The sequence below is a fragment of the Hippocampus comes genome, unplaced genomic scaffold (genome assembly GCF_001891065.2).
Source record: "Hippocampus comes isolate QL1 unplaced genomic scaffold, H_comes_QL1_v1.1 scaffold126, whole genome shotgun sequence".
In the NCBI taxonomy this organism is placed as follows: Eukaryota; Metazoa; Chordata; class Actinopteri; order Syngnathiformes; family Syngnathidae; genus Hippocampus; species Hippocampus comes.
The window spans coordinates 790,121-814,101 of NW_017805409.1; the positions used below are offsets into that span (position 1 = coordinate 790,121).

Below are 23,981 nucleotides of genomic sequence, written 5' to 3' on the forward strand. Positions count from 1 at the left end.
ACGCTGCATAAAAAATTAATTTTGACATTCCGCACATGAACAAAGTTGAATTCAATTTAGTGTGTAGAATTGAAGTCCTAATTTGTTGCCAATACCAAGTGATTATGAATAAACAGCATGACATTTTTTTTTTCCTGTTTTCAAGCATCCCCCAAAAAACAACCCCCCCACCCCAAAAAAAAACAAAGAAACATTCCCATTTTGGTACTTCTTGTTACTATTCATAACTGCAGCTGTATCGCTTCGGGATCTGCCAAAATACACAACAATTTGTCGTTCCTGGTGTGTCGCAAATGTAACATTTTCGAACCCGCATGTCTTTTCCAAAGAAAACAACATCAACAAAAAACATGGCTTGAAAAGTCTTGTCGTGTATTCCCACTCCAAAACAGTGCTGGTTGTCTGCGACTGCTTTCTGGGGAGGGGGGGATAATAAATAATAATTACACCTCCAAAAAAAGCATTTCGATTACTCTGTCTGACAGTATTCTGCGGAGGGACTATCGCTACCATGCTTGGCTCAGCAGTCACGTGGTCTTCGATACTTCACGCCCGGTCGGGGGGGAGAGCTAAAGCAGCATGAGGACCCCTCGCTTTTGTACCAATTATATAATTTATTTAAATATATCTTTGCTTTCAGATACCTATACACTATATCATATATAGCTACATATCGTTTGTAAGCCTGACATTTTTTTTTTTTTTTTTAAACAGCATGTAGGCCCAAATGTTGAAATGGTCCAATCTTGTCAAATATATAAATATGGACTTTGACGGAATGTTCTGTTCTTTCCCACCATGTTTGATGTCTCGTCAGCATCTCGATATCGGCGCGTGGGCCTGCGTGGGCCCGCAGAGTCCGCGTCCTTTAGTCCTTTACACAACAAGGCAAGCGAAGCGGATCGTCCTCTTGTCTCTCGCGGGCTCTTTGCCTCCCATTGGCTTCCTTTTGTTGATGTTTTTTTTTTTTTTTTGTTTAGTTTCAGCTTTTTAGGTGGTCGCAGCGTCCATACGATCAGTAGACTTCAGTAGAAGGACACTTGTTCCGCCTGAGTTCAACAGTGATTTACAGATGGCTCTCCCAATGTCCAAGGCACTTTTTTTTTTCTTCCCAAAGCAAGACCATTCGAATTCTGGATAGCAGGTGTTTGTCTTGGACCTTCAAAATAGAAAACAAAACAAAATGAGTGCTTTCTTCACTGGCTTTTTGGCAGAACTCAGAGAATTCTCCCTATTTCCCTTGCGCCTCGCTTAATGTGCTGCGTTCACGTAACACCTGTGCCTATTCGATTGAAAAGTGCTCTGATACTAACACTGTTGGCGCTCTTAGCTCCAATCTTTTGTTCCATACTTTAGGTCAGGGGTGTCAAACTCATTTTTGTCGCGGGCCGCATTGTAGTTACGGTTTCCCTTGGAGGGCCGTTAGGACTGTAAATTTTGTGAAACCATGTAAATGTTGAACCACCTCCACATATTACATACACAGCAACGAATCGATGGCAAACTAGTTTTGACATCAGAAGTCAAAAATTATGGATTGTTCCAACATTGTAATTATTACATTATATATGAAATTTTGACATTTTGGGTCAGACTTTCGCAAGCATCATGGAAGTCGACATGCTTGAATTGCTTACGCGGGGCCACATAAAATGACGTGGCGGGCCAGATCTGGCCCCCGGGCCTTGACTTTGACACCTGTGAACTATTGGTTAGGTTACTGTACTCAGGGGTTTGGTTACAAGAAAATGCTTACAAATATGTCTCTTATTTATTACATATGAGAATTTTTCAATTTTGGTCGAGATTTTAGCAAGCGTCATGGAAGTTGACATGCTTGATTTGCTTTTGCGGGGCTACATAAAATGACGTGGCGGGCCAGATCTGGCCCCCCGGGCCTTGAGTTTGACACCCGTGCTGTAGGCTGAAGTTCCGTCGGTATGACTGATCAAATTCCAGTTGTGTCCAAATTCCAACTCCGGTTTAGTGACTCTTGTCCTGGTGACTATCAGAGCGTGTGTGTCTTTTATTTATTCAGCATTGGAGGTAGAGTCTTCATACCTTGCTCGCGTTAACCTCCCGTGCACATTGGGCTGCTGGCAAGACGCGTGAGAAGCCGGGCACATCTTTTGAAATCTGTGAAAAAGGGGGAGAAAGAAGAGACGCCTTAAACGATGTCTTTGAACCTTTCGAGGGGCGACGTGCTCCGAGGATGAAAGTCGTGGCTTACATGCAAGTATCGTGCAGTCTCGGGTCTGGTGGTACACATGGGACGCGTGCTTTCTGCACTTGGGGCTGAAGTAGAGCCGACCTATAGTGGGAACATTTTTCAGAATTGACGAACTTGTGTTTCAGATTTATTTCCTAATTTCGCATGTTTTGCGATGCCGCTCGCACGACGTCATGTCAATTCGGCAATGCTGAGGAAGGAAAGTCTTACCTGTGATGTGTGTCAGGTATTTGTCCATCTTTCTGTGATTTCGTGGGGTTGGGGCTGGTGAAAGAGAACAAGACAAGGCGGGATTACGAATCGATTCACTTAAACTGGTTGATAATATCAACATTGCGGCTTGTTTTGCCTCATTCCCAACACTGACAAGTGATCAACACAGAAAAAGACAAACGTTAAATGAGACTCTGAGGCACTTTTGTCTTCTCTTGCACCGCAAAATTTTGACTTTTCTTTTGTGAAACGACTTTTTGTGCTGTTTATGGCTAGTCTCATTCGTTGCCCCGACCGTTTCCAAAGCAAAGTTTCCAAAATCGCCGGCCTTTTTACAGCATTAACTGTGACACGAGCGGCAAAAGAAAGAGTAGATTGTTTTCCTTAATCAGAAAAAAAAGTTTGTTTTAGGGGTGGAAAGGTTCACAAAATCCCCAGCTCTGTTCGTTCGGTAACTTGATTTTGCGGTCAATTTTTTTTGGTTCAGTATGTGTAGCCTTGTCAAAAAATCAATTGTCTTGCAGTGAGGTTAAAAGTGAAAGTATATGTTCGCAGCATTATTATGGAGGACTGTTATTGTAATCGTATTCCTGTTTGAATTATTGTATTTCTCTCAGTGACGACGACATATAGCGACACGCATAACAAATAACTGTTCTTCTGTTGGATGGCCAAAGGTACAATTGGCCATTCATCCCTGCGAATATATCAGCTGAGCCGTGATTGGTTGTGACCTGAGCCCTGAGCAACTGTGATGTCATTTTCAGTTGACAGAAGGTGGCAAAATGGCCGCCCCCCCCTGAGATGGCGAAAAACGGGTGGATTTTGCCGCTGAACTCATATTCCAAAAACACACTACGAATCAGAACGTCGTGTTTAGACTAGTGGGGTTGCATCGAACAATTTTGGGGTTAACGTCCCATTGAACCCTTTCAGGGACAGCAGTCACAACAGTGGACGTCCTATCATGTTTTTCTGGTTACAGTTTATCATTATTGGTGCATGAAAGGGTTAAAGTTGGGATGGGAATATCACCGTCAAATAGTGTACAATTATTCATTGAGTCATTAATTTTCATTTCCAATGTTCGTAGTAGCAGCGGCTGCCACATACCGCAAGTAACTCTTAAACATGTGGTAAGCCTCCCCCAACTTTAAAGCGTTAAGTTCCAAATGGGCTTAGCGGTTAAGTCGTCGATGGCAGTTTGTGTGAACAATGGCGTCTGTGAACTGCGACGAGGCGTTCATTTGTTTAAAGCGGATGACGGACCCGGCGTCTCACTCTTGGAGGAAATACCACAATTAGAGCCTTAAGGTCACCGGGGGTACGGTTACTGTTGGAAATGTTTTGTTTGTGGGGGACTTTTATTTGTTTGGCCGGGTGAGGCACTATAATTCGTATCTTCCAGTTTTTGTGGGTCACTGGACCAATGACTTGGATCCACTTGATCACGATCACTGTCACATTTGGAGCATAGCTGAAATCTTCTCCAGATGTGCGACCACAAACATTTTCAAGACATTTCTTGAGAAGCCCTCAAGCAGACAGCTTTTTTGAAAGCGTGAACACAAGACACATTGAAAAATCTTTCCCATTTTTTTTTTTAACCACAACGCCTTAACACAGTTCTCGTGCAAAGATAAGATTAGTTTTTTTTCCCCATTAAATAAAATCGATTTTGTTCCCAACAAAAGAACCGCAAACTAAATTGGATTGGATTCACTCTGCTTAAACAAACAAAAAAGGACTTTGTGCACCAGCATCAAGAAACACGTCCAATCTGACCAGTGACGAACACGTTTCTTTTAAATGGAAATGGGCAGAGAAAAAGTATTGGCCAGCTCTGATTTGATCTTTAAACTGGCAAAGAAGCGATGCTATGATTTACATACACAAAAGCACACACACTACTAAATACTACGACCACTAAATAGTGTGCAAATAGTTTGTAAAGCCAAATATAATATGGTTACAGCGGTGATTATTTGTGAAGACTATTTTGCCATCAAAAGTACATTTTCACTGTTGGTGGTATTTTATAGAAGAAAGGTGACTGTTCAGATGTTTTAGATGTCACTAAAGATTTTTTTTTAGCATAAAGGTAACTCTTGTGCATAAAATATATCTTTTTCACAAAATGTTTGTTTCCTGCATTTTTGGGTCCACAATCGGTGATTTGGTGAAGCCAACCCATTTTTTACTGCTGATCATTACATGTATTATTATTATTTTAATTAATGGAATAGGGTACAAACAAACATTTTTGTGTGATGTTTATTTGGTACTTTATGAATCTTAAAACACTATTTTGTAAGGCCTGAACTTTCAAAGACCACAAAAACTTGTCATGACGCAACTTTTGATGGCTGTGGAGAAAATACAAACGATGAAATTGGGTTCGAGTAATTTGCCCCATATAGTGATCCACATATCCTTTTGGGACAACCCCTTTTTTTTTTTTTTTTTTTGCTATACCACCCATTTCTGACTGCACAGAACGTGAGGAGCCCCCCCGCACCCCCGAAAAAAAGTGACCCTGTACTTAAAAGACTTAACAGGCCCATGCTCCTTTACTCACCGACTGGCCGATCCCCCCTTCTGTCTGTTTTCACTCTTCTCAAACGCCTCTTTTCCCCGTGGGGCGTCGTAATCACGGTCATGGCGCTCCCCCAGGGGCTCCAGGGAGCTTCGCCCGTCGCCGCCGCCACCGTCCTCCCCATCTTCGTGGTCTCGGCGAAGCGTCTCAGCTCCTCCTCTCGCCTTACCGGCGCGGTGGCGCGCCTCGAACCCCGGCTCACGCTCGTCTTCGGCGTGGGTGCCGCGCCGACGAGCGTGCACGTGAGAAGTAGTAGCAGTCCCACGGTGACGCGCACGTGCAGTTCCCCCATTGCTCACGCGGACGACTGATGGTGGGGAAAGTGATTTTTTTTTTGGGGGGGGGGGCGTTGCCCTTCTGTTGATTGCTGCAAGACAAGAGTTGATGGACGTCAGTTAATTTGCCGTGACAAACTCCACTTTACAGAGCCGGATGAAGGCATGTGATAAACAAAACAACAGTAGATTTGTAGTGACAAAGCAGAAGTCCACGTTAACTGAAAAATTACCATCTGAATATATGACAGCTATATGCTGTCATATATTCAAGATTTTCCAAAACGAACATAAGCACGCAAAAATACCTTCTTGAGTATAAATGAAAAATAAAGTTGGGTACAATTCGACCGTAAATGCACGATAGCACGTTGGCTGCCAAAGTACTAATGAGTTATTTTGGGTACTCTATAGCAGGGGTCCCCAACCGCCGGGCCGCGGACCGGTACCGGTCCGCAGGGCATTTGGTACCGGGCCGCACAGAAAGAACTTGCCTTTTTTCCGTTTTATTAATTTCGGATTGCGAAATGTTTTATTTTGAAAAATTACCGGATTCTCTGTTACATCCGTCTGTGTCACGCTTGACTCACGTCAAGGCACACTTCTCGGTCAGGTGACCGATGACGCTCATAAACAAAAGGCTGAAGCCCGCAAAATGAGTAAAAAAGCTGCTTGGAGATCGCAAATGACGGCGGCCTTAAAAGTACGTTCGAAACAACTGGATCAAAGTTATGGCTGAATACTCTGAGATCGCCACAATAGCACTGTTGCTATTTCCGGCATCCTACCTGTGTGAGGTGTGGAGTTTCTGCAGCAACGGCGACTAAAACAAAATTACGAAGTAGACTAGACATAAACCACACACTTAAGGTGTCATTACCCCGAGATGGGACTGTCTGATTGCAGAAAATCAAGCTCGGGACTGTGGTGAGTCGTCATTTTCATGCACTTTGAATTTGCGTTGTATCGTATTTTGAAGGCATTAAACATTACCACAGCGATAAGAGTGTTGCGACCAGATTAGACGCTCCTTGTGTTTATTATTATATTTCGAAAACACCACAGTTTTCATGCAGCTCATACCATATTATTTTGTTGTATTAATCCGCCACACCTTCAATGCCGGTCCCTGAAAATATTGTCTGACTTAAACCGGTCCGTGGGGCAAAAAAGGTTGGGGACCCCTGCTCTATAGTATGCAGTCCTCCCGTGTGTATAGACGGCAACTGCATGTGCACAACCTTTCTTTAGAGTGCAGTTAAATGTTTCGGAAAAAAACACGTTAATGTTTTTATAACCTCCCCGATAAGTCCGATGCGTCTTTGTGATCAATTAAGCCACTTCCCCACACATAACGAACCCTACAGTCACTTTTACTTCCAACCCTCCAAAGTTTATACTATTAATTTTTTTTAATTCTTTCCATAAAACAGGCACACACCCCCCAAAAAACTAAATGGTGCTTTTTCATCACCTCTTCATAATGGTACAATGATAAATAAAATCAAAAAGTCACTTTCAACTTTAAATAATAATAATGGAAGCGGCAGTGAACATGATTATAAAACTATAAAACGTACCTTAAATGTGCTTTTTAAAAAAAAAAAATCCTTTTCGATAAGTCCACTATACGTCTGCTTTAATAAATAAAACAAATCAACTTCCCAACACAAAGTGTCTGGTTAAATATCCACGCTTGAAAAGCGCCGGGGGTCCTCGGTGGACCGTCCGGGAGTGGATGCGGGTGGACCCCGGACCGCGGTGCTCCGCCGTTAGGGTCGGCGGGGGTCGCTGCTCGAAACACGTGCGGCCGCGCGCGCATCCAAGTCGAGCGCACACTTCGGGATGAGAGCGTCTCAGCCTCCTCGTCTTTTCTTGTCTTGTTTGTCTGCCTGCTCGGGTGACTCGCTCCGCGATGCCGGCGCCGAGTATGATGACCACCCTTCCTCTTTCTGTCCGATATTTCAATATATATCACTCGCTTTTACCCCACCTCCTGCTTAATACTTCCACCGAAATTCCCAATCAGCTCCGATGATCTCGTTGGCATCCATAAAGGGCGCGGTGACGCACCTACGCGCCGTGTGTAAAAGTTCTCCAGACACGATTACGCGCGGAGCTGAAACGAGCTTGAGTGCTTTCTCCTCGTTCCCCCGAACTCTGTCCCCCATCACTTGAGATGTACTTCCCTGCCAGTGCGTGCCCCTCCTTCTTTTATGCGGGCGTCAAGCCTCTCCACCCTTTCACCTCAGCAAAACTCCAGCACTCATTCTCCTCCCGTTTTTCCAGTGACTTCAAACTTTTACCTTCTGTGATGTTTAAATCTCCTCTAAGGTGACATTTGTGAGCAAAAAAAAAAAAACAATGTTTATTGATTTGGCTTGTTGCTGAAAGGAAGGCGTCACTGATGTCCTTCATGTCCAGTCAGGTGATTGAAGAGCTTGTAAAGGGGGACAGCCAGTGTCCCGTTCTCAATTTCTGGAATCTTAATATTCTTTTTAAAGAAGGTTCAAAGGCAACTGAAACTGAGGCCACGCACATTCCACCATCATAGACTCCAGTGAGGCGTGCAGTCGCAGAAGAGAGTCAAGGTGTACCGAAATCACTCAAAATGCCCCCCCCCCCAAAAAAAAACCCACCAGTGTTGTATTGGCATATTTTGGTGTGCTTGTACATTTTAAAAAAATCCCAAATAATAAATGTAGTGTTGGAAAAAAAATTCCGTGACAAAAAAAAAGACACATTTTTCAATATACAGTGATCCCTCGCTATTTCGCGGTTCGTTTATTGCGGATTCAGTGCATCGCGGATTTTTTTCAAACATATTCATTAAATAAAATGTATTTATTTATTTTTCCATATACATGAAGTACAGTACTGTATATGATGCTCTATGTGACTTGCTGTTGTTTTGCAGCTTCTCGCGGACTGTTTGCGGTCTTTTTGCGGACTTAAAAAATATATATATTTTTTCCCTGTATATGTTAATTGGTCGCTACTTCGCGGATTTTCATTTATCGCTGATGGTTTTGGTCCCCATTAACCGCTATAAACGAGGGATTACTGTAATGCAAATAAATGCTGCAAATGAAAAGATTTGTAGGTGCTTCGCGGTATCGGTGACTCAAGGTTTTTGTTTTTTTTTTTTGCGGTGACTTGCGAGCGTAGATTCAAGATATGAATGCTCTATGGTGGCAATGACTCAACTCACTTCTCAAGCAGCACTTCGGCAGATCGGGAACAATTCATCGAAAAAGAGGTTTTCAGCTGTTTCTTGTCACTCTGTCAAACTAAAGTGTTTAAAACAACGTAGCTTAGCATTTCCGTCCACTTTCTTAATTACTAATGCGAAACAGCAGTTAAGTGCTGAGGTGCTTTAAACCTTGAAGCAATGCATTGAACATAAATGGTGCAGCAACACATTGTAGACAAGCAATAGTACATAGTCATGTGTACTTTATCCTCTGCATAGAATGATTTACAATGCTTCACTGATAGGATGAGTTTCAATGTGATTGGTTAATCCCGAATTTAGTCACATCCCCAACTGTAAGGTGTGCAACCATATTGCCGAAGTTGTTTGTTTTTACTGCCCATCGCTAATCACTTTATTCTTTCGCTTTTAATCTTCACTGTCGTTTATTAGTTAAAGCAGGGCAGTTGAATGTAGCAAAAAAAAATGTACTTCCCATTTAAATTATCATCCCAGGCATGAAACAGATGAAATCATAAAAACGACAAAATATGACTGGAAAAAAATGTGTGCTAGGTGATAAATAACATCATGATTTGGAAGCGCTGCTGATCACGCTGGGCTTCATGACGCAATCGCTGCACATGAGAGGGAGGTCAAACTTTGTATTCCCATCATCATCATCATCATTATCATGATCATCATCAGAATAGCCAGCAGTTTTGACTCATGATGTGTTTTTTTTTTTCCACGCCGATCCAAGACCAGGAGGCGAGTCGGGGTGGGGTGATCACATGCTGTTCCATGTTCGGGTCAAGTCGGTAAAATAGGTTGACAATGTGATAAATTGAGTGAAAGTGATTGTTTGCTTTAAACAAGCATGGGGCGAGGGTTGAAATGCGCACCCGCTTCTTTAATAGTGCTGTCACCGTAAATCCTTTTGAGCAACTGAAAAAGGGGGGCCGGGGGGGGGGGTGGATTTCACTTCCTCTCCACAAGAGGTTATTCAAGGGCACTGTCACCCAAAAACATGATTTTATTTTCTTCTTGTTGTGATAAATTTGGAATCGTTTTTTTTAAATAAGAGTTTCCATGCGGACTCCCCGGGCCCACGTGAGTTTTTTCCGGGTACTCCGGTTTCCTCCCACATTCCCAAAAACATGCATGGCAGGCTGATTGAACACTCTAAATTGTCCCTAGGTGTGAGTGTGAGCATGGATGGTTGTTTGTCTTTGTGTGCCCTACGATTGGCTGGCAACCGGTTCAGGGTGTCCCCCGCCTACTGCCCGAAGACGGCTGGGATAGGCTCCAGCACCCCCCGCGACCCTTGTGAGGATAAGTGGAAAATGGATGGATGGATGGAGTTTCCCTGTTGATGTATTTGTAATTAGAATCGGTAGGTTGCTTGAAGAAAACGTGAATATGTAGTGTCTGTATGTGTTGCTACGTTTTCCGGCCATAAGATTAGGTACACCTGCTACGTTGGCGTGTGGGGTGAATGGTGCTGAAACCTCGACTCGCTCATATGTCAACTGTCAATCAAATACTACGTCTCGGATAAGTGGATGATACTTTTGCGGCGTTCTGATGCCTGCACATAACTAAACTGCATGTTAGGGCTGGTGAAATGTATCCACTTAAATCCACCGCATCGTCATGGGGCTTTAACACGCCACAAGAGTGAGGCACTTGAAATATAAATGTGTAAATGTATACAGACGCTCCATTTTATTTTGGGAGTGAAGCTAATCGAATAAAAATCTATTCATCAATTCAAATGAAGAATCACACTTAATTTTTGTCAAATAAAAATAAATTGTGTTCTACTACAACTGTGTCCAAATAACATGGACACAGTTGTAGTACTTCCGCATAATTTCCCAAATTGTGATTTTTCTCCGGATATGATGAAAATTAATTTGTGAGAATGTTATCGTAATTGCTTTTGTAGGTAACACCATTGTCGGTCAGACCAAGATGCAGGATTCCGAAAAGTGTCTTCCAAGCCTTTGATTATTAGAGACACTCTTGAGGTACTCCAACCAAATCCAATTGGTGACGTCAATGACAATTGATGGCTCAATTTAAATGGGATCAGGAAGCAGAGAAAACGGAAAATTGACTGAAGCGCATGACTGTTCTTTCAAGGGGCTTTTTCATTCCATTTGAGGCTCCAAGACAAACCCAGTCATGGGGCATTTCACATCTGTGATATGCACTGACATTTTATTTTGATGGTTGGTTCAGCCTTGAGATGGCTGTTTCTTGTGTTACCCCCACCAAAAAAAATGAAGCCAATAACATTAAATGTTATAGTGACACCCTATTACAAAAGGTCAAGCAGCAGCCGTGGCTAACGTCAACTTGTTTACAGTGCTAATGCTAGCTTAGCATTGCAAGTTAGTCATATTTGAGAATCGTCCTCATGCAGGTCAGTAAAGAGCGTGACTTTTGGTCAGAGACTCGTTGGGGTGCAGGATGAGTGAAGTGGGGCGATATCCAAATCTTGCGCATTCAAAACTGCAAACGTTTTTGTGTTGGTTCCCCAATTGGCGCGAAGACAAGCAGATAACACTGTCCTTTTTTTCCACCATGCACATGCATACTTTCGCGGCGTTCCACAGGGCCTGACCGACTTGAGGGGCTTCAGGCTGTCATCGCCTCTTTAAAATGTCTCTTTGTCAGCCCCGAGTGTGCACGCATCATGATGAAAATGGCTTGGTTTTTCACAGTCAATAACAAATAGGCTCCAATCGGCAAAAATGACGATAACTCCGTATGGACTTAATCGCTGGACTCCTTATTCGCTCTCAGCCAGCTAGAGAGATGTGATCTGGACTGCTGCTGGTCAGATCTTTGGCACGTCCGTTTCCAACAAGACCGTGGAGGAAACATCCACATTGCGCGAATCAACAACAACACTGGTCTGCGGTGAAATATTTGACAGCTCTTGTTACATAATGTTGTTTGGTGTGTGATGGAGGACACTTTTACACATTAATGGTGTGTTGACAGACAACTAACAGTTGAGGAGTTGTCTGTTGTTGGAGTTATCTGAGAATGTGAGAATGTTCAGTTCTTAACAAATGTACTATGGGGCATCGGCGGATCAAAAACAGACGAATTAGCCCTGATGGGATAATGGTTCGGCATCCTTGCCTTAGAAATACAAAATGTAGACATTACAGTTTGGGGTTTACAGCTAGTCCCAATTATTGTTGTTGGTGAGCTGAAGGCTATGCTAGCTGACTTTGGGCAAGAAGGTAGGATATTCCCTGGGCTCCCTTTTATCACATAGTATGGTGTTAGTTAAAACAGCATGGGAGTCCATTTCATGACACGAAACACCGCAACTAGACGCCTTCGGGCCAATGGTTCTATCTCAGGACCACGTCCCGGTCGGTTGATGTAGAATCCTCCACACCAAGACCTCCGTGGAAGTGGTCCATCTCAGATCGTATCCAAATCAATCGATTCAATGGAGTCCAAAGAGCAACAGAGTCACTTGAGTTATCAACACCTAGCCCCCTTTTTTCTGCAGGAGAGGAGAGAAGAGATGCGGCATTAAAATAAGCCAAAAATCAAGATCTCAGGGTTTGAGACAGGGCAAGAGGCAATTTGCATCCTCAGTGTGGTTTAACTCATGGCTAGAGTGTAAAAATAAATCTTCTGAACAAGCTGTTCTATTGTTTTTATAATGGTTTCTGTAATTACGACATGATGGTGGTATTAAAAATATGTGACACCCAGTATGTTGCATGAACATGAAATATTTGTTGTTGCAGTGTTTATTCATTGTGAAGATTTTTGAAAATCCACTGGTACGCTCACGTGTCTCCGCCACAAGTTTGAAAGAAAACAACCCAGCAATGTCATTTAGATTCACCACAAAGCCCCAGTTATTGAAACGTTGAAGCCACATCAAGACACTGCTAGCCACGCACTGTTTGACCTCAAGACATAAATTGAATTGAGGCTTGTAAGATGACTCAAGGACAGGATTCATTGGAGTCCCATTTTCTGTAATTTTAGCAGCTCTCCCACACACACGCACTTCCGCACTACAATACTATTAAGCGACTCGTGTGTGTGCGTACGTGCGTCCGTGCGTGTGCGTGTGTGCGTGGGTGCGTGTGTGCGTGTGTGCGTGTGTGTGTGTGTGTGTGTGTGTGTGTGTGTGTGTGTGAAACCGATGACTCAGCATTAGTCAGTATCCTGAGCAAACGGGACAACATTCTTACATTCTTGTCATACACGTGTAAAGTGACGTCATGTTTCAAGCAATCATCGAGTTTATTTTTTTTTAATCTTTTTACCTGATAACATACTGTAGCTGTGGTCCCCCCCCCACACTTCATGAAAAGACAGAGTGCTAATGTCTATCTATCTATCTATCTATCTATCTATCTATCTATCTATCTATCTATCTATCTATCTATCTATCTATCTAGCGAGCTAGCGAGCATGCTAGCTGTTTTAGCTACAGTATCTATCTAGCTAGCAAGCTAGCTACTATTTTAGCTTTGTTTTATGAGGCTTTCTCCTTTTCCTCTGTTTTTGTTTGCTCAGATGTCTAGCTGTAGTTTGTGTAGCTGTCTAGTTATCTATCTAACGAGCTACCATTTTAGCTCAGTTTTTACACTTTCAACAAATGACAGCGAGTTGGAAGGATGGCACACCAGAAGGAGCCACAATAAATCAGTTCGAATGACATTCATTCTCTTCAATGTTGTTATTGCTCAATAATTTTATGAAATACATTATTGTAGAGTGCTATTTTCCTTCTTAAAAATCACCTTCTGATTGAAAAAAATAATTTTTGCAGGGAGTCGGGAACAAATGGATGAGATTTCAATTAATTTCATTGGGGAAAGAACGCGCGAAGTGACAAAACGAAGTAGAGGCCTATCTCAAGGCAACGCCATAATCTTTTTGTAATTGTGAGATGTCAAAATTTGCTTGGTGGTCCATTTCATATTTGAGCGTGACAAATGTGCAAACTAAAAACTCAAACAAAAATCAGCATGGAAGGCAAATGCTGGTTTTGTATATTCCATCAGTGCATTCCAAAATGAGATTAGATGAGATTATCTCAACTCTGCGGTAGTTCCTGTGGGTGACTCACGCTTACACAGTGATCAATGTGTGAATAATGCACATATGATGACGACCAATCAGCAAGACGCATGATTCAAACATCCTCAACTGGCCAAATCTTCTCCTGAACATCCACAAAGGGTAGAAATTGTGTTTTGCTAGACCTCACAAAATGTAAGAAATGCTCGGTTAAAAAAAGGGTGCTTGCGTTTGTGAGTTTCCATTTTAGGTGTTCTTTCCTCAAACAACCCTGAAGTGGTCACCTCAGAGTTTTAACCTTTGCACATAGAATCCATTTTCTCAGCACACCGGATAATATTTTCTGAAACCTTTCCCCTGTCAAGCTCACTTGTGCTTGCCATTTGAAAAGGTTTCGGTAAGGGTTTGCCCAGTTTTTCAAAAAGTATGAAAATGACCATATTTGGACAGGTTTCCACCCAACAGTGACGATATTCAATCATAAGCAAATGCAGGGGACTTTATGTACATAAACCATAATATAGTCTCCATTTTTTTTCTTCAAGATTTCATGCAGAAGGGAAACTTTTCCTCCACTCTGATTAGCTCCCACCAGCCGCTTGGCCGCTGTTCCGTCAAAGCGCATGTTTTCCAAAGCATTAGCCTTCCTATTTAGTTGCTGAGTTCGCGTTTACTATGGTAAAGATGCCAAGAAGCTTTTCAGAACCTCTAATGTCATTCCCCCAAGGAGACATTTATAGCAGTTCTACATGAGAGTTGTTTAAGAAAAGAGAGAGCGAGAGAGAGAGAGCATTATAAACCAAGTCCCATGGGAGAATCCCAGCTATGCATTTCAATACATTGCTGCATGTGTTTTGCAAGGATGCTCATTATACAAAGTCAGGACAACTTATAACGGATGGAAGTAATGAAACACTGACTTTTTCTGTAAAATCATACAAAATTTTCCCATGCGCAAATCGCACGTACCACAGTAATTTTTTTAACCCTTTCATGCACCCCATAACCTGATAACACGATCGGCTGTCCACTGTAGTAACCGCTGTCCCTGAAAGGGTTCATTTGTAAACAGTCTAATAACGATATGCTATTTTTGGTCTCAAATGCTACTCAATTCGCATGTGAACAAATTTCCTGGCTGTGTCCTTTTAAAATATGTAAATATTTTGCTAATTATGATCCACTACTACTTTTTTTTTTTTTTTTTTGCATAAAACCCTCCTAAATTCATTGTGCCAGCATGATTAGCCGACAACGCTAACTTCGTGTTTTAAGTGTGTGTGGACTGGGTGGTTGGCGATACTTCCGAGGAAAGGATTCAATGGGAAGCAGTGTTCCTGAGAAAAGCTCAATCGCTGCCATGAACAGGCACTCAGCCGCTCGTCCGCTCGCTCGGGTTACATCAGCTGAGCTCTCTGGAAGAAGCACCGCAACACTAACATCATCGACGTGCCGTAACCTCAACTTCTTCTGCTGTGCTTTTCTCGGCCATATATTTATTTTATTATTTATACAGCATATTGAGCGGCACGCTGGTCGACTGGTTAGCACGTCGGCCTCACAGTGCAGAGGTGCAGGGTTCGATTCCAGCTCTGGCCTTCCTGTGTGGAATTTGCTTGTTCTCCTCGTGCCTGCTTGGGTTTTCTCTGGGTGCGTTTTGCATGACATCTCCTAAATTGTCCATGCTACGTTATCACGTATCATCTTTTTTTCAAAAAATGTTTCCTTGATTTTAAAATGGTCTAATTTCAGTGCCTGTTCAAGTCCGCCCCCTCAGAAAAATGCACCAACTTTAGACTTCTTAATCTCAACATTCCATCAATTGTTCATGTGATGTCGGTGGGATAGGTGCCACTGCTAATACATGCTTCAAATTACAACACAAACAATATCAGTGTGTGACTTTCTTGTTTGGCTTTTAAGCTGTGTTCCATATTTGGGACTGATTACTTGACGGGTGACTCAGAATGCAATTTGTCATTCTGGACAAAAAGCGTTGTGTGGTAAACAAGTGCAATTTCTGACCTCATCCCGAGATTACCATTCTGCTCCTTGTGTTTCTGTGTGTGCGTGTGTGTTGGCGGTCCGATTTCCTATCATGCCGATAACCTGAGCCGACATATTGAACGGGATAGTCCCAAATTGACGATGCTTCCAGGAAAAGTAGTCATCTGTTCAGGTGTCAGAATCTTACCATTAGAGCGTTTTTGTTCTCTTTGTTCTTCACTTTGTTCTCTCACCAGGATGACATCTCCATTTTTTCGCTAGCATAGACATCATTGATGGCTCTTTTTTCTGGTTATTTTCTCCATTTGTAGGAATTCTGACACCTGAATTTTCTTGATATTCTTCCTTTGTGGGCGGCCATTTCTCACTGTTTTAGTCAAGACAAAATAATGTGAAAACACTATGGAGAAATCACTGTATCCCAGTGAGGTTCTCCGAAGTAAGTGGCAACGCAAGATGGCCGCCGGTAACTTTAACTTCTCGCGACGGCAGGTGGCGTCGTTAATCCTTCATGATATAAATCCGTGACCAAATCCAGAAAACAGAAGAGCCGTGGCGGTCGTGACCTGAGGTCTGTGATTTTATTTTACGTCGACAGCAAGTCGACATAAAATGTAAAAGGCAAAATGGGTTCCTGAGATGGATAAAAATAGGTGGACTTTTCTGTTCAGTTTATATTCCATAAACGCAATATTACTCAGATTACCATGTTTCGACTAGTGGGGGTGCGTCGAACATATTGTAAAAAAGCAACAAAAAAAAAAAAAAAAACACTTGCACTTTAAGGCCTTTTCACACTGCACTTAGTACTGTGCTGTGACAATTTCTCATTTTTTAGCCATTTTTTTACCTCAGCAATCTTTATTCATTCATATGATTCACTTTGATAATAAAAGAGGACCAGGAATTTTGGGACCGTATTACATACAAGTACAGAGTAAAAAAAACAAAAACTTTTTCAGGGTGATTTGAAGGTGTGCGTATTATTATGGGGGTGTTTTATACTCTGGGAAATGACGGTACCTGTGTGTCGCTAATCACTTTGTCATTGACACACACAAGTCTGTGCTCGTATTTTTTTACGTATAGCCTTTCCACGATGGGAGTGAAGACACACACACATTCTCTGTGGTCCTCTCCACAAGGGGCATGCACATTAAACAGAGTCATGGCCTCCAAATGAGCTTATAAATTCTGTTGCTTGATATCAAAGCACATCCCAGGACAGACAAGTCTTTTCCACACATGCGCGCGTGCTGATTAAACCGCATGAGGGAGTTAAGTTGGAATGCTAAAGAGCAAAATGAATCTCTCGGCCTTTTGTTTTTCCCACAGGAAGCGCTGTGCCCTAAAAAGCTGAACATTTGCTCAAAGCCTGAACCATCAGCACATGTTGGAGCGCAGCTGTTTGGCCGCGATGCTAGGCGGCTACGTCGCGCACGTTTAACATCTACACTTACTTGTTAGCCTAAATTGAATCCTGAAAACAGTCATAATGTCTGGTTGTGAATGTGTAAACAGCAGATTATTGGAAAAGTGATCTTCTATGGTGGTTAACACGTCTTCCTGGCAGTTCTGGTTCGGGGCCGGTCACCCCAACTCCTCCGTTCCAAAAAACATCAATTTTTTTGGTTCATTGAGGGCTCATGAATGCTGAGTGTTAATAGTTTGTTTGTCTACCAGCTCAGTGTGACAATACAAAATATGCGTGTGAGGTGCAGGTATTATTTTTGTCCACTTGGGGTCACCGTAGTATCTGTGATTTTGAATGTATGTGATTTTTAAAAGGCGGGGCCTAGCAGTGGTGTGCTATATTAAATTAGCTTTCGTGTGTGAATGAAATTATCCCAAATTTTGGACATCCTCCTCTTTTTGTTTGCGCTTATTGCTACGTGAGTCCATCCATCCATCCATTTTCTGATCCGCTTTATCCTCACAAGGGTCGCGGGGTGTGCTGGAGGTGACGTGAGTCCATACTAATATTAATCTGTGTGGAGAAATGATCACCACAATTCTATCCATCCATCTATCCATTTTCCGATCCACTTTATCCTCACAAGGGTCGCGGGGTGTGCTGGAGCTGACGTGAGTCCATACTAACATTAATCTGTGTGGAGAAATGATCACCGCAATTCTATCCATCCATCCATCCATTTTCCGATCCACTTTATCCTCACAAGGGTCGCATGGGGTGATGGAGCCAAGCCCAGCCGTCTTTGGGCAGTAGGCGGGGGACACCCTGAACTGGTTGCCTGCCAACGAACACCCATCGGCACTCACACTCACACTTAGGGACAATTTTGAGTGTTCAATCAGCATGCAAGGCATGCTGATTGACCATGTTCTCCAATTTCAGCCTCGCGAAAGTACATTTTCTGACATTTCTGTGTCCGTATCAAAATCATCCGCCTGCCCGTGTGACTAATCAACATTATAAGGGCCCGAAAACAGTTTGTTTGTTTGAAATCTCTCGTCTAATTAGACCTTCCTTCCGATGTATTTTTAAAGTCAACCTCCCTGACTGAGTTTAATAGCACATAATAGCGACAGTGTGGTCGCTGAAGACAAGCTTGTTAAGCGTGTCCGTCTCCTTCCCATTTGTCGGCTCGGTGTCCTGGAGGCAGACACATTCTTCACGAGCGTTTCCTGCCCTCAACCAGATAAGATGAGTCATGGCACGATGAGACACACCCTTTGTCTTTTGGTTGGTTTTTTTTTTTTTTTTGTCTCCTCCAAAAAAATAAAAAGACATGTGCCCTCTTATAAGGGTCATTGGCAGCAGCCATAAGAAAAAACAGGGATGTTCCTTTGAAAGACATTTTGTCAGATGAGAGGAGATAAAATTTGAGATGTATGAGGTGAAGGTTGAGCGGCTCAACTCCCCCACGTCTAACCAGATGGCAGATCCTTGACATCGTGATGGTTTTCCATTCAAAAAAATAATCCTCCTTCAGACGTGCACATCGTCCTTAAAAATGGTGTGTACATTATCAGTTTACAAAAGAAACTGTCACGTTTGTAATCCTTCACAGAGCGCACTGTGTGCCACTTTTCATTTATTTACGGGAAAGTTTTTGTTGTGTAAACACTTGACACATAAGGGCCTCCACAGCGCGAGGTTTATATTTTATATTTTGTACATATACTGTGGATTTATATATTAGTGATGGGCAAACTTTGACACCAGGTATCATTTCAGGTATCGATTTAACGGTATCGGGTCTCATGGACAATAGCCGATACCAGCCACCGATACTTAAAGCAAAACAAAACCAACAACAACAATTCTGACATCAAGTAAATCCTCCTTAGCAGTAGTTGGCGATAAACTGCGGCAGTTGGACACATCGGCGAATCATCACCTACACCACAAAAAAAAAAAGGTCGTTCTTCACAAGTTTTTTTTCTCATTGTGTATCGTGAACTTTAAAATAATTACAAAAAGTAAAAAGAAAAACCTTTCTGTAGGTTGATATGCTTAAAAACATTTAATATGGCACAGGTACACTTAAAAAAACATTTTAACCCTTTCAGGGACAGCGGTTACTACAGTGGACAGCTTATCATGCATGACATTGTTCGGCCTTTGCTGCTCGCAGATCCCTCATCCGAACTGCGAGACAAGAGCAATAATGCATGTGTGACAAAAGCCATAAAGAAGATGACCGTGACAGGTAATGGCTGCCTCCATGACAGCATCTCAACCCGGGACAGAGAGAGACTGGACCGACTGGTCAGGAGGGCCAGCTCTGTCCTAGGCTGCTCCCTGGACACTCTGGAGGAGGTGGGCAACAGGAGGATGCTAGCTAAGCTAACAGCTATGATGGACAGACCCTCCCACCCCCTCCAGGCCACCCTGACAGCACTGGGCAGCTCCTTCAGCCAGCGACTGATACACCCGCCCTGCAAGAAGGAAAGGTACCGCCGCTCGTTCCTGCTGACTGCTGTCAGGCTATCGAATAGACGGTCCTGAAAACCTGGACTCACCCCCACTCACCCATTCTTAATATGCTAATATTTATATTTTATATTTATTGATATACTTTTTGTCTTCTACTTTCTCCCTTTCATAATTTTGCTGCTGTAAATTGGGAATTTCTCCTTTGTGAGACAAATAAACTTGTTCTTATCTCTATCTTATGACGGCACGCTGATGTTAGCCAGACACGCGCGGGCTGGATGCCCGGTGTGCTTGTGACGGATTGGCGACAAGCAAGAACAGTTCTGGCTCCAGCCCGGTGAGGAATAGGCAGGGTAGAAAATGACGGATACGTGGGGTTAAAGGGGAGCGTTACCTACCTGCAAAGAGTTCCATAAAGCATTGCTTTTCAAGCTTCTTTGACAGGCCAGTGCTCAAGAAAGTCAAATTGTAAAAATACATCACTCTGCGCGGGGTGAGACAATAGAGAACGATTTTTGTCGTCAATCAAAAATATTTTCGGCCAATTAAGTGAATTTCAGGAAGGATTGTGTTGTTTTCAAACCGCAAGCAAAATCTGAATGGTACAAATGTGATTCTTAGAGTGCGTAGCCGTGAATAATTGCCGAAATGCTGTCCAGCTTCAACAAAATGGTAGCACTAGCAACGCTAAGCGATCATTAGCACTGTCAACAAGCCGACGTTAAGCACGGCTGCTGCGTAGATAGCGTGACTTATTTGTAATACAGTGTTAGAGTAACACAAAATTCATCAGTTAATCAATTAAAAATCAAAAAATACATGATGAATTTACCTGTTGAGCAGAAGCGTTGCTAATGCTGGATCAGTTCTGATGTTCTCCTACTCTGCTTCTTTGCTAGATTACGCACGGCTGCTAGCAAACATGGGGATTGTCTTTTCTTGATAAGAATGTACAAAATCATTGTACAGACATGGTCAATCTAAAATTGAACACATTATGTTTCCCACAATTGATCTGTGACGCACCAAGGATGAGTTATTTATTACTATTCCCCTGCATTGACTTGTCATGTAAAGCGGTTACATAACTGCCCAAATAAGACATATTTCAACATCTGTCAACATGAAGCTCAGCACAGTTTAGTGTCCAAAAATGCATCTGCCCAGACAGTAATAATAAAAAAAGATGTCAGTTATCAGCTCCCGGGAGAGTAGTAATGATAATAATAATACTCGTAAGGTCTTGAGTGAAAAGCTCACAGGAAGGCATTATTTATCTTGTTGGCAGGGAATTTCAACTGTGACCAATCGTAGCGTCGAAGAATATGTTCCAGTCTCACGTTGTTGCCATCGTACAAACTTTAGATGTTTAATAACGTTTGGAATTTTTTTTGTTCTTTTTTTAACGCACAAATGCAAAGAGACATTGACCAAGTGGGTGGGCCAAGTATGATTCACGGACATCATACAGCCCATTCCTTTCTTCTGGCCCACCAAGCATGAGCCAGATTCATGTAATATTTGTTGCATCACTCAAGCCATTCCCCCTCCCCGAATATTGGTTTTATTTGATTAAACACACACACACACACACACACGGATATATGTCCCCATTAAACATAATGTAGACCGCAAAAGCACACAGCTATAAATCAACATTCGATTCATAAGCCAAATAAAGAAACATGTGGGAAAGTAATATATCTTCTCTTTTTAATGTAGACTGTTTTTGTATTTTCTTTCGAAATGAATGTTTTTAAATGTAGATACCGTTTTTATACGAGGACCGAAGGAAGACGGGCAGTGCCCAACGGAACGGCTTTCCAGAAATTCCAGAAAAATGCGTTCATATTCAGCAACTGAGCTTCCGAGGTTTTCTGGTCTACAACATCAGCCCACGTGATGTAACTAAAATTTATTCCTTCGTCATGATTCATGACTGACATATTGGACTGATATAAAATTTTTATAATAAATGTATCGAACGGGCGTCGGGCCACCGCCGAATCCCCAAGCGGCCCATTTGAAGGAAGCTGGCCAGAAAGCATGTGCTTCAATTTAAAAAAAAAAAAAAAAAAAATTAAATTAAATACAGCACCCCCCCAAAACAAAAAAAAAAAAACCAATCAATGCTCTTGAAAAACAGATGTGGAATGAAGATTGAGTCCAAAAAATATAAAAATGTGAATCGATTTGAGGGAAGACAACAAGGAAGCAGCAGTCGTGTAAGTGGAGAAAATGGATTATGTGCGACATGACATCTAAGACTTTAGCATGACTGCACACAATGCATTCTAGTGCTGCCCTCTGCCTTTGGGAAATTCTAATTCATGTCTTAAAGGAAGCACATGCCCCCCAATTTGGATATCAAAGCCCTTTCAATCCGTGCAGAGTGTCAATTAGAATTATGTGTGCCTCTGAGCTACACATTAGAAGTTTGTTCCACCCTTCCCGTTCAGTTAGAAAATTGAGAAACACAGTTTATTTTTGGTTGGCGGTGCTAAAAACAGCTAGTTTGGGTGGTCTGGGGGAATTCTCAACAAGTTGTTTTACAAAGGGATTTGTTTCAGACCCACACGGTTTTGTTTGATGCGGAGATTAGCATTAGCTTGCAGGGGCTTGCATGTGCTTATCAGTTCGCACATTGTTTTTTTTTTTGGGGGGGGGACTCTAAACGCAATCCGTTTGCATTGTTCCATGGATTTTGCAAGTACTCCACTGTATACTTGCAAGTGCAACATGAAGGAATGGAAAGTCAGACTCTTATCTTATCTTAAAAAGTCCAAGCTTTGTCTGATCGTTGTAAAACATTTCCTCGCCGTGCCCCCTTAAGAGAAAAAAAAAGTGTCGGCTTTCACTTCTTCTTCCTCACGGTCCTATCAGGTGTACTTTGAACAGGCCCGTGTTTGACTGAAAGCGACCTCGCACAGGATGGGTGGGGTAGGCGAGAGGCGTGTGTCGCAACAGAACGGGAGAAACATTAGGAAACATGCTCAGGCAAAGTATGGGATCGAATGGAATCCTGGAAACTTAAGGAAAGATCGCTCTTCCTGAGGTCGAACCTTCGATGAGAGATTTGCTATGGAGAGCCCCAGCGAGACCTCAAAAATCCTGGAGAAGGGTCCAGATTACCTTCGAAAGCAAATGGAACTGGAGAGTGAGGTCAAAGGGCCCATGAGTGCCGTGGAGAGACTGGCCGCCAGCAAACCCAAATACGTGAAAAGCCAGCAGGTGGTCAACTCCACTCAGGAGCCACTGATCAGCCTGCCGTCCGCTTCAAGCTCCTTGTCCTCTAACTGGAGCTCAACGCATCCCCAAGTGTCTCCGCAGGACTGCTCCCCGGCGCAGGTACGTCGCTCCAGCTCGAAAAAGCGACCCGACTCCATCCTGCTTTACAGGCAGAAATGTGAACTGCTGCGAGGGGCCGGCCATGACCGCAAACATCACATCACGCGTAAATTGCTTCGAAGCTCCGCGAGCAAAACAACAACCTTACCCGAGACGGCTGAGAAGGAAGTCGACCCTGATGGCGGTAAGGAAGAACCCGGCACACCTGAAGAATCTGCAAGGGAACATTGCTCAAGTGCAAAGACCCCAACATTAGAGAGAAGGCGGAACGGAGCGACCAGAAACCTGAAGAGTGGTCCAAAGGAGACATCCACTAATCTCCTGAATGTCCCCGTCAGGAGAGGTAAAGGGGTGGGTCGATCCCGCTCGGATATCAGCTCCAGGTACTCCAAAAACTTTGCGGACTTTGACTCCTTCTTCAAGTACTGCGGCCTGGACGGGGAGGTCATCGAGTCTCTGGGTAAGGAGAATTTCTCGGCACGCTCGGACGAGATGACGCTCAAGGTGCGCAGCGTTAGCGTGGCCACATCGGACGGCGGCTTCTCCCGGAACAGCGACGACAGCGAGGGGCTGCAAGAAGATGTCCTGCACAAGAAGATCCGTCAGGGAACATCGGTCATCGAGCGAAATGCAAGGATTATCAAATGGCTATACAGCTGCAAGAATGCTAAAGAGAGTGGGAAAAAGTTGAGAGACCTGGACTAAAATCCATCCACTCATCATCTATTTTTGATACTGATTGTCCTCATCAGGATCACGGAACAACTGGGGCTGATCGCAGCTGACTTTGGGCGAAAGGCGCCGTACACCCGGGACTGGACTGGACAAGACAAGGCTCACAAAAACTCATTCACTTATGGCCCCCGGGGATTGAAAAAAAATAGTCCATGACATGTTTTCTCGCTCAACATGAAATTGGGTGGTCGTATCTATTATCGGGAGGCCCTGTGGTCCAGTGGTTTATGCGTCGACCTCACAGTGCAGAGGTCGTGGGTTTGATCCTGTGTGGAGTTTGCATGTTCGCCCAGGGCCTGCGTGGGTTTTCTGCGGGTACTCCGGTTCCCTCCCACATTCCAAAAACATGCATGACAGGCTGATTGAACACTCGAAAATTGTCCCTAGGTGTGAGTGTGAGCGCGGAT

The 23,981-nt window shown here is 43.2% G+C and overlaps 3 protein-coding genes across 3 annotated transcripts in view; 2 read left to right on the top strand and 1 right to left on the bottom strand.

Moving 5' to 3' along the window:
* The window catches only part of fbxo25 (F-box protein 25), a 42,804-nt gene that overhangs the window by 459 nt on the left and 18,364 nt on the right, over positions 1-23,981 (top strand). The window contains exon 2 of the mRNA XM_019873724.1: positions 13,333-13,422. The gene's annotated coding sequence lies outside the window, so the exon portion shown is untranslated. The remainder of the gene's footprint in view (positions 1-13,332; positions 13,423-23,981) is intronic.
* alkal2a (ALK and LTK ligand 2a) lies at positions 737-8,043 on the bottom strand. The gene is made up of 6 exons (XM_019873737.1): positions 6,497-8,043; positions 5,022-5,720; positions 2,441-2,494; positions 2,231-2,311; positions 2,062-2,136; positions 737-1,159 (listed from the first exon to the last, which is right to left on the bottom strand). The coding sequence occupies exons 2-5, from the start codon at positions 5,329-5,331 to the stop codon at positions 2,072-2,074; spliced, it is 510 nt and encodes a 169-aa protein (XP_019729296.1). The 5' UTR covers positions 5,332-5,720; positions 6,497-8,043; the 3' UTR covers positions 737-1,159; positions 2,062-2,071.
* fam110c (family with sequence similarity 110 member C) lies at positions 21,928-23,722 on the top strand. Its single transcript, XM_019873729.1, has one exon. It carries the CDS (start codon positions 22,573-22,575, stop codon positions 23,542-23,544), a length of 972 nt encoding a protein of 323 aa, XP_019729288.1. The 5' UTR covers positions 21,928-22,572; the 3' UTR covers positions 23,545-23,722.